The sequence below is a fragment of the Lagenorhynchus albirostris genome, chromosome 16, assembly GCF_949774975.1.
Source record: "Lagenorhynchus albirostris chromosome 16, mLagAlb1.1, whole genome shotgun sequence".
Taxonomy (NCBI): domain Eukaryota; kingdom Metazoa; phylum Chordata; class Mammalia; order Artiodactyla; family Delphinidae; genus Lagenorhynchus; species Lagenorhynchus albirostris.
This window is the reverse complement of record NC_083110.1, coordinates 53,129,608-53,144,532: the sequence shown is the minus strand read 5'-3', so window position 1 is coordinate 53,144,532 and position 14,925 is coordinate 53,129,608. Positions and strand designations below refer to the sequence as shown.

The following is a 14,925-nucleotide window of genomic DNA, read 5'->3' as shown; positions in this document are numbered from 1 at the left end:
CCTAAGTTTACTCCTCACTATATGAAATGATGGGATATTTACAAACTGTCCTGCACCCAGTGACGAGCCTCCAGGTTGATGAGTATTTTGTGCCTCATGGATCAGGGAGATTGGAAGGAAATGTGTTTGAGTTGGAGTTTATTTGAGTTGGAAAAAGGAGATATGGTGGTTGAAAGGTTTGCATTTTCTGCTGGACCATTGGGTTGGAAGTTGCAAGGAGTCAGAGTTTTTAACAATTCAAATTTCAAAGGACAAGAAATACCTTTAAAAACGGTAAGATTCCTATCTCTAGGTGTTTTCCAGCAGGGTCTGAAAAGCCACCTACCAGAAATGTTACTAAATGGATCCTTGCTGAGGTGGCAGGACTGGGGATCTTTTCAAGTCTTTACCAACTTGAAAATGTCCTCATTTATTTTATGTGTAATGCGAGGTGTCCCGAGATTTCGTGAATTCTGTCCTTGCTCTGTTCTTACCTTCCCTGGCGTTAGGAACCAACACTTCCACCCGCTCTCCAACCCTTTCTTCCTCCTAGGCTGGGCTTTTGTTGTTGTTTGAAGATGTCTCTGTGTCTAGTTGTCCTTTCATTAGACTCTGCAGCTGTTAGGCTACCACCTGCATGCTCTTTAGGGATAAATGTACCACAACTTGGCAACAGAAAACAATGATTTTTTTTCCTTTTACTTCTGATACTCTTCTTGGAGATGCCCAATGGACTGGGTTTTTCTTTTCTTTAGTGGTGCGTGGGCTGACACGTCCGGGGAGATTCTCCAATGAGTCCCACGTTCTGCCTCTGGACGGCGCCTTGCTTGCTGCTGTTTAATTGCCCCAGACACATCATTGGACACTTGTCGGTGCTGAATCCCATGTAACTCCCCCGCTAACTGAGTCTCTCTGTGGCCTCTTCCTGTAGTTTCTCCTGGAGGCATCGGTTCACCTAAGAGCCAGCGTTTTCTGTAACCTTGAAGATCACCTCTTCAGATTAGTGATAAAAATGCTAAATCACAGCTTCTGGTTCTGTCCCTGGAGAATACTTATACATCTTCATCTAGGAATGTGTCCCTTTGTCCTTACCCTTTGCTTAATGTCCTGAGACGTTCCGCATTTATGGGGGACCCCCAATTTTACGGCATTGAAATTGATCGTCTTTGGTATGAAAGCTTTGAGATTTTCTAAGATCACAGATACTGCTGACTGAACCCTGCAGAGAATGAAGTTATACCAGGCCCGGTCTCCTCTCAAAGGAGCCCTGCTTCTGGCTAACGAGTCAGCCTTGTGTGTTGTCAGGATCCCACTCGCAGCTCTGGCTGCTGCTGGTTTCTGAGACGTGGACAGGGGACTCCTTGGAGGGTGGCCACCAGGAGTCGCTCTTTTTCTTAGAGGGAATCCCGGGATGTGGAAAGCGACGGGGAACAGACCTGGCAGCTTTGTGATGACTTAACCATGGTCACCTTCCTCCCCAACAGAGGTGGATGAGTGTTCCTGGCCGGATCACGGCGGGTGTGAGCAGCGCTGTGTGAACACTCTGGGCAGCTACAAGTGTGTGTGTGATCCTGGCTATGAGCTGGCCTCTGACAAGAAGGCGTGTGAAGGTTGGTGTTGGACCTGCCAAGCTGGAGTGAGAGGGGATGGGGGACAAGTCTTAGGAGAAGGGGGGCAGGTGAAGATGGGGCAGCTGGTTGGCTGTGAAGTAACAATGGACAGCTGTGGGGATGACCCACCTCCTTCCTGGAGGGAAAAACAACTCGATGAAACCACAAACGTGAGATGACTTTATCGGACTCCACCCCAGCAACTGTGCAGGTGGAACCATGGATCATTTTCTTCTGTGACTGTGTGAAATTCATATGATTATTAAGGCAGCGAATAAAAGCAAAGAATAAGTATGAGCACTTCGGTGTGACTCAACGAACAGTGCATTTCATTCATTCCATTCCTACCTGGCTGGTGGTGTTTTCCTTGCCCACCTGAATGACTGCTTGTTCATGGAAGCCAGGGACATTGCATAGCTTGGTGCAAACGTTTCTAAATCTTGAAATTCTGGGCAGCTACAAGTGTGTGTGTGATCCTTGGTCCAAGTCATGTGAAGTCCCCAGCTATGCCTCTGAGTGAGAGGTAAGCACAAACGCATCATCTTTTTTAAAAAAGCTGTAAAGACTTGTCCTCCACTCCATCCCTCCAAATCCTCAGTTGAAACAGACTAGAAGAAAGGAGGCTGAATTAATCAGTTCAGATGGTCTATCTGTTGTTGTTGTTATTGTTGTTGTTATTAAAGAACAGTAGGGCTTATTGCTGCTTGGGGGAAATTGCAGTCACTTGGAAATAAAACCAGATGAATCTTGCTTTTTCCCCCCCACCCCGTGCAGTGGCCTGTGGCGGTTTCATGACCAAGCTGAATGGAACCATCACCAGTCCTGGGTGGCCAAAGGAGTATCCTACAAACAAAAACTGCGTCTGGCAAGTGGTGGTCCCCGCTCAGTACCGGATCTCCCTTCAGTTTGACGTGTTTGAACTGGAAGGCAGTGATGTACGTTTCTGCACTCCAATTGACTGGGGACCGTGTTGGGATGTGGCTCAGGGCTGAAAACTGGCGAGGGGCTCAGCAGGCGGGGAGGTGGCCTCCTAGGGTCGCGGGGTTGTAGCTGGGCGGACTCGGGGGGGTGTTTGGTGAGGCAGTTTCAGCGGCACACCCTCTGCAGATGGAGGGCTTTGGCCCTCTCGTCACTGATAAATCCGAGGAGAATCAGGACAAGAGAGGAGGAGGCGGGTCTTGGGGGCGGGGGGTGCGAGGTGGTCAGGACAGGTACATCCCCTGGGGTAGGAATCTGGGGCTTGGCGTCCAGCTGGGAGGAATGGAGGCGGTGAGATGCAGCTGGCGACCAGGGTGGCATAAACACCCCATTCCCTCCCTTGGGCGGTGGTCACAGGATGATCAAGGCAGCCAGCCGAGGCCCAGGCAGAGCCCTACAGCTGGACAGCTAGTCAGGAGTGCCCCCTGTCTGCACCTTGGGCTGGAGGGATCCCAGTAAGAGTCGAGAGGACCCTCCCACTGGGCCTGACAGAGCTCGACTGCCCACCTGGCAGGGTGCAGCTCTCAGGAAGGCAGCCCTGCCATGCGCCAGGGTCTGCGGCGGGACTTGAGGGAACCGGGCGGCTCCCCATGGCTCCCCCTTGCAGGTGTGTAAGTACGACTTCGTGGAGGTGCGCAGCGGCCTGTCCCCTGACGCCGGGCTGCACGGCAAGTTCTGTGGCTCTGAGACGCCCGAAGTCATCACCTCGCAGAGTAACAACATGCGCGTGGAGTTCAAGTCCGACAACACGGTCTCCAAACGCGGCTTCAGGGCCCACTTCTTCTCAGGTGTGCAGGTTTGGGGGCAAGACCACAGGCTGAGGGCAACACGGCTTTGGGGGCTCCCAGCCTCGGGGCACCCGCCCGCCCCTCTCTGCCCACTGCCCCGGCCCTCACAGTGTCTCTGCCTCGGTCCTGGTTTTATAGCGTGGTGGCTATGTTATTGCAGGGCTACCAAAACAAGCGACCACAAACCAGGTGGCTCAAAACAACAAAAACTGTTGTCTTTCACAGCTCTGGAGGCCAGAGGTCTGGAACCGAGGTGTGGGCAGGGCTGTACTCTCCCAGAGGGCTTGGGGAGGAGCCTTCCTTGCCTCTTTCTAGCCCGTGGTCCCAGCACTGAAGTGTTGGGTGGTCTTCATCTCTTTATTTTTTACGGGCTCTTTAAGGATTCTTAGTTGTCCTCATAGAATCAGAGGGCAAAACTAAAGCACCAAGTGTTCAGTGACACATTACCCGCAGTGGGCGGAGGGTACAGAGAGGAGGGAGATGTCCCTGACCCTTGAAGTTATCCTGGTGGGAGGGCCGCGGATGGAGGTTGGTCCTCGGTTAACAGGGAAGGAAGCTGGCTTAGGAGAGGGCTGCATACTGTGCCGGCTTGAGCTACAAGATCCATAATGACAACAGCTAACATCTGAGTCCATCCATAATAATAAATAAAAACTAACACTGACTCAGGGCTGGACGCTGTTCTAAGTGCTTTCCCTGTACTAATTCGTTTCCTCCTCTCAACAATCCTATGAGGCAAGGACACCATAAGTGACTCCACTTTACAGGTAAGGCAACTGAGGTACAGAAGTCAAGGGCTCCCCAAGGTCACAACAGCTGGAAGTGGAGGAGCAGGGCTGGCACTGGGCCGCCTGGCCCGAGGCTCGCATGCTTACCTGCTCCACAGGCAGGGGGAGGTGTGGGGCCGTGGAGTAACAGCCCAGGCCTCTGGTCACACAGACTGCTTGCTCACTGAGTAACCTTGGGCACGTTAACGTTCTCAGCCTCAGTTTTCCTACCTGTAAAATGGGGACATAGGCACTTCCCTCCTAAGGTTGTGTGCGAATTAACTTAGATAATACAGAGGGTATAATAGAGTGATTAGTGTCCATCACAGGGTAAATACTCAGTGCACAGTGGTTATTTTTATTATTGTTAATATTATTATTAATACTAGCCTATCCTTTAAGGAGCTCCTTGGTTTGGGTGGGGAGCAGGAGGGGAGAACCTATATATACATTAAAGTGCCCTAGGAGCATGGGGAATTCAACATGTACCAGGGCCAGGTAGTAGCCAAGGAATGCTGCCCCACCCTCGGCCCCGCGGAAGGATAATCAGAGTTGGGACAATCAGGGAGGCTCCCTGGTGGAGACTCCTTTTGAGCTGGGTTCTGGGCAGTGAGGGACGTTCCCAAGTTGGTGGTTCCTCTTAGGAGAGTCCGTTGATCTCCGCAGACAAGGACGAGTGCGCCAAGGACAACGGCGGGTGCCAGCACGAATGTGTCAACACCTTCGGCAGCTACCTGTGCAGGTGCAGGAACGGCTACCGGCTCCATGAGAACCGGCGGGACTGCAAAGAGGGTGAGGCTGGAGCGTGGCCAGGGTGGAGGGCGCAGGGAGGCTCACCTTGGCTGCGAGTGTGCGCATGCGTAAGAGTGAGAGCGAGGGGCGCTTCTTCCAGGTCTAGCAAGCCCCGAACTGAGGCTCAGCTTCTGCCTTCCCTCCTCCCACCTTCCTGCTCAAGAGTGATTTTCGCCAGGGCAGTCACTCCTTCAGGAAGCTTGTAGGGGCCCTTGAGTGCTCTCCTACAGTTATTATTGCAAAGTGGTTAAACGCCAGGCTCCAGAATCAGACCACCTAGGTTTAAATCTTGGCTCTGCTACTTACTAGCTGTGCGCCCTCGGGAGACTTAGTTAACCTCTCTGAGCTTCAGTGTCCTCTTGTGTTTCAAACGGACTAAACATACCTCCTTCTTAAAGTTTTTGTGAGGGTTAAATGAGAGCATGCTTAGAAAGTATTTCAGACAGGCTGACACATATTAAGCGCTTGAAATGTTGATAGATGTCAGCCATCTATGTCATAATCATATTTACCGTTTGCAGGCCTAATAGTAAAATAGAATTTGGGGAAGACTTTTTTCCCGGCTCCATTCACTACTGGGAGTCCAGATGGCTTTTCGTGTCCAGTCACTCTGGGAAAGGCCTTCCCATGTTCTTACCCCATCCTGCAAGGGGAGTTTGAGCATCTCGATGAACACACAGGCCTCCAGGCCTTGTCCCCACCACAGAGCCCCGCATGCACATCAGGGTGAGGGAAGATATGAAGACCTCATACCCCTGTTCTGGGATAAACATTTCAGAACTAGGAGATACTGGCTGGGGCGCCACAGAGACTGGTCAGGGCCTCCCCGGAAGGTTAAAGAATGAGCTTAGACATCTTCAGAAGCCCACCCGAGCCCAGTGCTGTGACCTGGACACAGGAGGTCACAGGTTGGGTTGAGAGGTGGGTTGGAAGAACTTGGAAGGAACTGCCATTCTGGAACTTAAAAAAAACTTTGTTTAGCCCCTGTGGCGTGGATGGGGGGGCGGGCAGGAGGGATATAACTCCGCTAAGGTCCCATCAGGTGAGCTGTATGCGTTCCCCCAGGGTAGCAGGGAGTGCGGCAGCGAACATCCCACATCTGAGCTGCTGCCCCTGTTGGCACCCGTTCTCTGTGGGGCTGCAGAGCAGAGGCAGCAATGAGGGGGAACCTCCGTGCAGCCGCCCCTCCCTCTTACCCACCCTCAACCTCCAGCTGCCTCAGCCTGAAGCCACAGGGCAGAGACAGCAGTGGTACCTCCTCAGCGCCCTCTATTTCCTAATCAGCAAGAGCAAAGGCAGGCCTGGCTCTACCCCCGACCAACAGGTCACTTGCCATCTCTCAGCTTATTTTCTCAATTAGAAGGTGGGAAGGATTAAATGAAAGGATGCAATCAAAGTGCTTAGTGCAGTGCTCGACACAGATAGAGACAAATTCCAGCTATTGGCGAAAACGCTACTTACTAAGCAAGTCATGGGACCGCTCTTTGCAAATAGCATGGTTACCAGGCCAACATCTGTAGCCTCCAATTGAAATTGCTTTGGAAACTAAAAGACAGAGGCATAGTGATGGAGATCTTTGTTAGCACTTACTGAGCATTTCACATGCATTATCTCATTTAATCCGTGCATCCCCGCTACAATGTTGGCGCCCCTTTTACCAATAAGGACACAAGGCTCAGAGTCCCAGAGCTTGTAGGTGGTGGCACCAGGACTTGAACCGAGGCCCATCTGACCCCAGGGCCTGTGGTCTCATCCACTAACTCTACCATATTTCCAGTGACAATCACAATGAGAATAGCAGCAGTAAGAAAGGTGACCTGGCTCCAGGAAGGCAGCAAAGCCAAATAAATCAGCAGATCTCTGAGCTGGGGGACCCTTTATTGAGGCCAAACCCTGCCCTCACATATTATGACCATGTGACAAGAGGTCAGGGAAGAGACCCACAAATGAATTACCTCTCTCTCTCTTCTGTGTCCCCCCCACCCCGTCACCCCCAGCTGGCTGTGTGCACAAGATCAGCAGTGCAGAGGGGACCCTGGTGAGCCCCAACTGGCCTGACAAATACCCGAGCCGGAGGGAGTGTACCTGGAACATCTCTTCAACCGCGGGCCACAGGGTGAAACTTGTGAGTTATTTTCAAAGTTGATGGACAACACGGACTTCGGTATCAGGCTGACACGGGTCTGAGTCTCTGCTCGGCCTCTTCCCAGCTCTGAAATGTGGGGAGGTTACTCAACATTTCCAGGACTCAGTTTTCTTATCTGGAATATGGGGCTGCTAATGAAACCTACCTCTCCGGGCTGTTGTGCAGATTAAAAGAGAGGAGGCACCCGAAGCCCTCCGCCCAGGGTGGTGGGTGAGAAAAGCTCTGTAAATAGCACCTGTTCACAGTGGTGTCAGTATGACCTGGCACCCATCACACAGATTTGAAGCGCTGTTTGAGATTCAATAGTTTCCAGTTACAATATTTTACAAAACAAAACAAAACAAAACATTCTCAAGGTTAAAAAAAAAATGTAGTCAGTCAGAGGTTTGGAAAGTGGAAATCAAGTTTCCAGATCCCCGTGCTCACTCTAGGAATGACTTCTCGGAACATTTTCTTGTGAATTCTTCCAGAAATTTCTGTGTGTGTGCGCACAGGAGCAAATACGTATCCTTTTTCTTGCTCACGTTTCTCAAATGGGTTCTATTTTTCATAGTCTTCTACGACTTACATTTTTTCCAGTTAACAATAGGTTATGTATGCTAATTCTCTCTTGAATTAAAAATATGTATCTTCCAAGCCTTTCTTTAAAGTCCTATCCACGCATATGACTGTGGTGGTCCGCGCACATGCTCGGTTATTTCAAAAGAGAAATGAGTTTTTCCTACAAGTCTTGTTTCTCAGCCACCAGGGACTCCCAGATCGTGGCGTGTAAAACAAGCCCTCTTGCCTTCCGGAGAAATTGTTGTATTCCAGCAGACAAACCGTTTTTAAATGGGTCATTCTAACTCTGGAAATAGCTAAGCTCTTCAGCATGTATATGGATGTCCCCCTGCATCATGGACCAATAATGCAGGGAGAAGGGGAGAGAACAAAGGAGAAGGTGATGATAAATAGACGATCACCCAGGGACTTGCGTGGGTCTTTACTGGCGAGAGCGGTGAGGAGGACAGGTGGATGAATGGGCGCCCAGGCTGGGCATGGGTGCAGGCCTGGGGCATCGAGGGGTGAAGGCAGGGCCCCTGACCACGGGTGCCCACGTGGGCACCTCGTATGCATGGCTGTCCGCGTAGGAAATGCTTTCGGCTGCTCTCCTGGGTCAGTCAGAACAGCCTTGAATCTGGGCGAGGGTGAATTAAAGCAAGTGCATTAGAGAAAGGCTGCCGTCTGCCGGAAGACGATCGCCATGGCAACGCAAATCTCCGAAGACAGCGGGGGAATGGCGCGCCCTGGGGCTGGGAACGCGCAATTTGCACGACTGGTAGCAGCGCTTCCCTGGAAGGGCCACGAGGTTTTAGTAACTGCCCCAAACGTCTTTTCCTGTTCTCTACAGTACTGAGGAAATAAAGCAACCGATCACAGTGGCCAGAGTGAACCCAGATCTCCAATTTATCTGAGGCACATGCATATGCGCTAGTTCTTAAATGCTTCCTTGGGAAGTGGATGGTGGGTACACTGATCATGCTCTACCTTTTTGCTACCAGAGTGTGGGCTGAATACTTACCAGGAAGCTAGTGTTTGACTGCACAGGGATAGCCACAGGGTGTCCTATGGACTTTTGGGGAGCGCCCCGTCTCCCTGGCCCACCATCACCCTCCCATTGCATTGCTCACCCTGGTCCCACCAGCACCCCCCTTCCTACTCCTGGCCACCATCCCTACCCCAACTCTCCGGCCCCACCTCCCTTCCTATAAGTGTGAAGAGCTTTGCCCATTTCAAAGCTCAAACACAAGATGTGTGTGTCATTCTTACGAAAGCCAACGGCCCCTCTATTTCTCCCTCTCTACCTCCATCTCTGCTCTGTCACCCCGGGCCCCTTCTTGTGAATTGCGATCCCTTCCAACCCCCAGCTAATGTTCTCTCTCCCTCTCTGTCATTTGGTCCAAGTCTTCCGTTAAACTGTCCCCTCTCACCTTGTCCCATCCGCCTCGTAGCCATGGGCAGGCCATCGGCCAGTCCCAGCACCTGAGAGGCCCTACATTTGGGGCAGCAGAGCCTGGTTTACAGCCTGGAATTATGGGGTTGCCCTGGCCTGCTTCAGGGGATGGTCTGGCGGGGACAGAGAGGAGGGAGGCAGTATAGCCTGGTGATGGTTAGGAGTGTGGCCTGGAGTCAGGCTGGCTGGGGGTCCAGTTCAGCTCCATCCTTCTCTAGCTGTTTGAACGTGGGCAAGCCACTTAACTTTCCTAAGACCCAGTTTCCCCTTCTGCACACTGGGGATAACAGTAGCTCTTCCCTTACAGTATTATCAGAATTGAGTGAGAAAATGCAGGGCTCTGCATGGAAAAATATATTCAACTCTGGCCAGCCACTCTCAGGACAATGACGTGGAGTAGCGTGCACTTCATGAAGCCTCGTTCACACGGTGCAGTGCAGAGGTTAAGCGCAAGGGCTCCTTGACCTCCTGGTCATGGCCCAACTCTGCCAGTGGGTGACCTTGGGCAAGTTATCCGACAGCCCCATGCCTCAGTTTCCTCATCTGTAAGGTGGAGGTTCTCATGGTGGACACCTCACAGGGTCGTGAGGATGACTACTTACAAAGCATTTAAAACAGCCCCTGGCTCAGAGTGAACACCTTGGTCCCTGCTGCTCTCATCGTTGAGGGAGAAGCTGCAGGATGTGGAGAGGAGCACGGACACCAACAAGCACCGAAACGCTCTGACCCCGGCCATCTTATCCGCAAAGTGGTCGTGGTAGCAACAGCTCATAGGGTTGTTCTGGGGACCAAGAGAGGGGCCAGCTGGAGACCTGCTCAACAGATGTGGCCACCATCACCACGGGCTCCATGCCGCCTGCACAGCTGGCTGGGCAGATGCGTGTCCTCGTGCCCCTTCCTCTCCCACCGCGGGAGAGGGGGGCCCGCCCCAGCTGAAGTGACCTTGCCTCACTTTCTGCTCTTCCATCCCTAGACGTTTAACGAGTTTGAGATCGAGCAGCACCAGGAATGTGCCTATGACCACCTGGAGCTTCACGACGGGCCCGACAGCCTGGCCCCGGTCCTCGGCCGTTTCTGCGGCAGCAAGAAGCCAGACCCCGTGGTGGCTTCGGGCAGCAGCCTGTTTCTCCGCTTTTATTCGGACGCCTCGGTGCAGAGGAGAGGATTCCAAGCCATGCACAGCACAGGTGCGTGGGCTGGGAGCCCAGCCTTCAGCTGATCCCCACGTGGACTGGAGATAGATGGGTGATCAAGGCAGGGGAAGGACCACCTTTAATTCTGACTATGGGGGATGAGCAGTGTATGATAACATGTCCCTTTTAAAATGAAACATGGGCAACCATAGGTGTAGGGTTGTTTTCTTTTAATGTCCTTCATTGACAACCTTTGAAAGGGGCAACCCTTTGTCGGTGCCACGTTTCTTTCCTCCCTTTCTTTCTTCCTCCCACCGCCCCCCACCCCGCCTTTAAAATTTTACTTGTAATTTTGCTGGTCTGTGAAACCCTGAGTCTGGGTGCTGAGTGGTGGAGAGTAGCCCTTTGTACCCTCCAAGGATCAGTTCCAGAAAATGAAAAGTGTTTTTGTTCCCCATTATTTTTCCTCACTTGAAATAAATAACTTTATTCAGCCCTTTGGAGGAAAATGTTTATGCATATAACTTACATTATTTACTGTGTTAAACGGAAGAAAGTCAGTAAGAACACTGGCTCTGCTCTTTAGCCATTTAAAGGATACAACCTGGGACTAGAACCCTTGAAGCAACTTTGACTCTCTGATCCTGGCCCTCTGGCAAAGCGGTGACTGTGCAGCCCACTCAGAGTCTGAGATCATGATGACGATCACTGTGAGGTTTTCTGATCCCTTTAACAGCCCCTCCTCCCAGTTTTTTCCCAGAACCAGAAAGCATGAATCAGTTGAGACAAAATGACAGCCAGCACCTTCTCCGTCTGGCTGGCCCTTGCCTGGGAGAAAACTCCCCACCGTTCACGGCTGCGTTGTCACTTCCACGGTGAAGTTTAAAAGCCACTAACTAGTGACTTCACCCTCTTGTCCCTGCGGACTGAGTGTGGGTGCTCAGGGTAGGTCAGGGTCCTTCAGGCAATGGGGGCACACTCAGGTAGAATCGTTAATTGAGGAGCGTTTAATAAGGGACTGTTTACAGAGGGGTGGGCAGGGTGTGAGGACACCATGGGGACAGCGCAGCAACCAGGGCTAGGTTGCAAGGCTGTTACTACCCCTGGCCTGGATACCAGAGGAGGGAACGGTTCCTGGAGCCTAGAGATAGAGGGGAGCAAACAGAGGGCCCCCCAACAGGAGCGAGGCCCAGGCAAGGAGGGGGCCTGGGACTAATGCCCTGACCTTCCTCCTCCCTCCTGTGATCTGCTGGTGTTCCCTGTGGCTGGATCATGAAGGCAAAGGGCTCATCCATGTAGACCCAGAGGTCTGCCTCCAGGGGCCCAGAGCAGGTGGGGAAGAATGGAGAGGGGATCTGGCAGGATGGATGGAAGACATCCTGCCCTGCTAAGTGCCCATTTCCTTGCCAGCCACGTCTCAAGAATTTGAAATTTCCCAAAGACAGCTCAGATCTGGAAGAAATTCTAAGCTAGAGCACACATGGGATTAAGAGTTGGCAGCCGGACAGGACTGGGGCCAGGCTGGACATGGAGCTCCAGCTGGGCTGGGGAACGTTACCAGATAGTGTGGAAGCCACGCCAGAGGGAGGAGGCATGGAACACATTGAGGACCTGCTGTGGAGGAATTTGCCTTCAGAATTTCTGTTGCTTTCTAATTTCCCATCCCTCTCATTTACACATTTTTATTATGTGGTCTCTAGCAGCCCAGACACATGGTAGGATGGGACTCAGGCCAACCAGAGTTACCGTCCCAGTGAAAAAACGCAGAAGCCAAGGCTACAGAATACAAGTCCAAAGTACACGGCGCAGCTCGCCTGTAACACTCACAGGGGTTTCAAAGTTGGCCTATAGTTAGGCTCTCAAATGCAGGCTCCAGCCAGGTCTATTCTGAGGTTTCTGGTTTGAGCGCTCACCAGCAGTTTTGATGTGCTTTTGGTGCCCTCTGCTGGCAAAATAACGAATTACAGTAAGTCGGCCGGGCAAGTGTGAGCCCTTTTCAGATGCTTCTAGCGCTTCCACGCAGTAAAGTGGTAATGATCCGTCACATCCCAGCGACCAGGCGGGCAAATCATCCATTGGCCCCAGGTCTCCATAACTGGAGAGGGGAAAAGGCTTTTGTCAGTAGCACGCCCCGGTATTCCCCGAGGCCTCCTTATGGCCCAATCTGGGAACACAGGACCTTGGTTTGTACGTAAGGGTCAATTTGGACTCGCCAGTGAGCCCTGAAACTCCTGGATCTCTTTTACTCCTCTGTAAAATGGGCTGATGAAACTTTCCCGACCCTTCGCACAGGGCACACATCAGGCTTTGTGGAGAAAACTGGCCTGTAAGGAGGGTGTGAAGAGAAACTGGGGGCCGGGAAGAGGGGATGCAGAGCGTGCGCTCTCTGTGCGGAGGGGGCATCGCGCTTCTCTCTCCGCTCTAGAGTGCGGGGGCAGGCTGAAGGCCGAAGTGCAGACCAAAGAGCTCTATTCCCATGCCCAGTTTGGGGACAACAATTACCCGAGCCAGGCCCGCTGCGACTGGGTGATCGCGGCGGAGGACGGCTACGGCGTGGAGTTGATATTCCGGACCTTTGAGGTCGAGGAGGAGGCCGACTGTGGCTACGACTACATGGAAGCGTACGATGGCTACGACAGCACGGCGCCCAGGCTCGGCCGCTTCTGCGGCTCCGGGGTGAGTCCCTGGGATGTGGGGGAGGCGGGCCGCGGAGCTGTTGGGTCAGACACGCGTGCGTCAGGGTCCCTGCTGCTTATAACACCAGCCAGGAGGCCCGCTCTGCTGGAGCACAGAGGGAAACTGGAGGGTAGTCGCAGAGGAGGTTGGGAGGTACCGGGGACCTAATACCGAGGTCAGCTAGGTAAGAGCAAGACCTTTTTAGGACTGCCTAGTTTTGCAAAGGGTTTGTCTCTCCCCGCCCCCCTACCCCCCCACACCCATTTTTCTTTAGCCTTCAGGCTTTAAAAAAATTTTTTATTATACTTTTGCATATTCCACATATTCACAATTCTCTCTCCCAATAAAACCAAATGCCTGTGAAAATTATGAATCACTGTTTTACTCCAAACATATTAGTTATGCTCAAGGTCATGATCATTTTTCTCATTATCACCTCTTTCCTGGGCCACCTCCTCAGGACAGGGCAGGCCTGTTTTGATCACTATTTCCCCAGCGCCTGAAATAGGGCCTGGCATGTAGTTGGTGCTCAGTGACAGTGTGTGGACCAGCCAGTTCAGTGTCCTGGGCCCTCTCTGGCTGTACCATGCTGGGCACTGTCCACCTCCAGGGCTGATCACTCAAGCTTCTTTGCAACTGGCTGGACTTACATTAAATCATTTTGGAGTCATTAGTGCTTGTGCTAAACAGAACCTCAAACTGGCATTTGCATGAGTCTTTGAATAATTTCCCTTCATCTTCTCTCACCCTCCAAAGAAGAAAGGATGCCGAAGTGTGACTTAGCTGATGCAGTGCCTTTGAGAGCTGAAGTCTTTCAAACTGTGGGGTCCACATGCAGAGGAAAACCTCGGAGGGTCCTGAGCAGTGAAATGTACGGGAAGCCCAGTTTGGTTCCGTTAGAATCTGTCAGACAGCAGCCTCAGAACCTGGCTCCCCTTCATCCACCACCTGGCAAAACCTTTCTGACAAATGTAGTGGCTCCGTCCCATGTTTTGTCCTTGGACAGGACACAGACCTCAACGATGGTCTTGGTCTTAGGTCTCCTGGAAGACACATCACAGTGGCGACCCTAGAGCTGGGTGATTCATGGTATACACTTTACAGTGAGAAAAACCTGAGCTTGCAGCCTATCTAGTTGTGTGAACTTGAGTCTCATCTCAGTTTCCTCAAGTATAGAATAGAGATAGAACCTGCCTTACAAAGTTGTTGTAAAGTTTACATGAGATGAGATCTGAAAGTGCTTAGAGAAGTGCACTTAATTAATCTATGCACTTAATAAATAACAGATTCTATATGAGCTATGCATTTCAGATTGTCTTTGGAAAAGCATGGCTGGGGCAGGGGGTGGGGGTGCTCTCTAGAGCAGATTTTGAAAAGCTTTCCTTTGAAAAAGAGCTTGTTTTGTTGCCCTTCAGAGCCTCTGGTGCCAGGGATGCCTCGCGGCATCATCAGCCATCCTATGTCTTTGTGTAAAGTTCTGTCTCATTCTCCTTATTTTAAACTCCAACCACAGCCAACTGGCTTAAAGTCCCTCTGGTTTTCCTTTCTCCTCCCCTCAGCCATTGGAAGAAATCTACTCTGCAGGGGATTCTCTGATGATTCGATTCCACACGGACGACACCATCAACAAGAAGGGCTTTCAGGCCCAGTACACGAGCACCAAGTTCCAGGATGCCCTGCACATGAAGAAATAACGTTGTGCTTGGAAAACAGGAAATGAGAATGTTTTTGTTATAACAATGGCACCTTGTGAATTTCCTTAAAGCAGTGTGCAGTATTATTCTCAAACAAAAACTCAACATCTAGCCTTGGAGGTGTGTGTATCTGATGAAGTTCGGCCAAAACAAGGAGAGAAGATGTTCCTTCGATTCCAGCTGCAATGTTATCAATCATGGAGTTTTTAAGATTTGATGTCCCTGACTATTCAAGCTATGCCTGTTCATTCTCCTTGTCCCTTGCTCCTATGAGGTAAAAGCCCACTCTTGGGTGGGTCCTTCCTCTATTTCCGGATGGGCTTCCATAGGTGTCAGGCAGTGTGACCGTGTCCTGGAGACTCGGATCAT

General features: G+C 51.6%; 1 protein-coding gene across 1 annotated transcript in view; it reads left to right on the top strand.

Annotated features, from left to right (window-relative positions):
- Window positions 1-14,556, top strand: part of TLL2 (tolloid like 2) — a 127,674-nt gene extending 113,118 nt beyond the window's left edge. Inside the window, exons 14-21 of the mRNA XM_060125707.1 lie at window positions 1,464-1,589; window positions 2,364-2,524; window positions 3,175-3,355; window positions 4,789-4,914; window positions 6,912-7,039; window positions 10,027-10,240; window positions 12,612-12,862; window positions 14,422-14,556. Of these exons, the coding sequence (XP_059981690.1) occupies window positions 1,464-1,589; window positions 2,364-2,524; window positions 3,175-3,355; window positions 4,789-4,914; window positions 6,912-7,039; window positions 10,027-10,240; window positions 12,612-12,862; window positions 14,422-14,556 (1,322 nt within the window). The remainder of the gene's footprint in view (window positions 1-1,463; window positions 1,590-2,363; window positions 2,525-3,174; window positions 3,356-4,788; window positions 4,915-6,911; window positions 7,040-10,026; window positions 10,241-12,611; window positions 12,863-14,421) is intronic.
- Window positions 14,557-14,925: the final 369 nt, after the last annotated feature.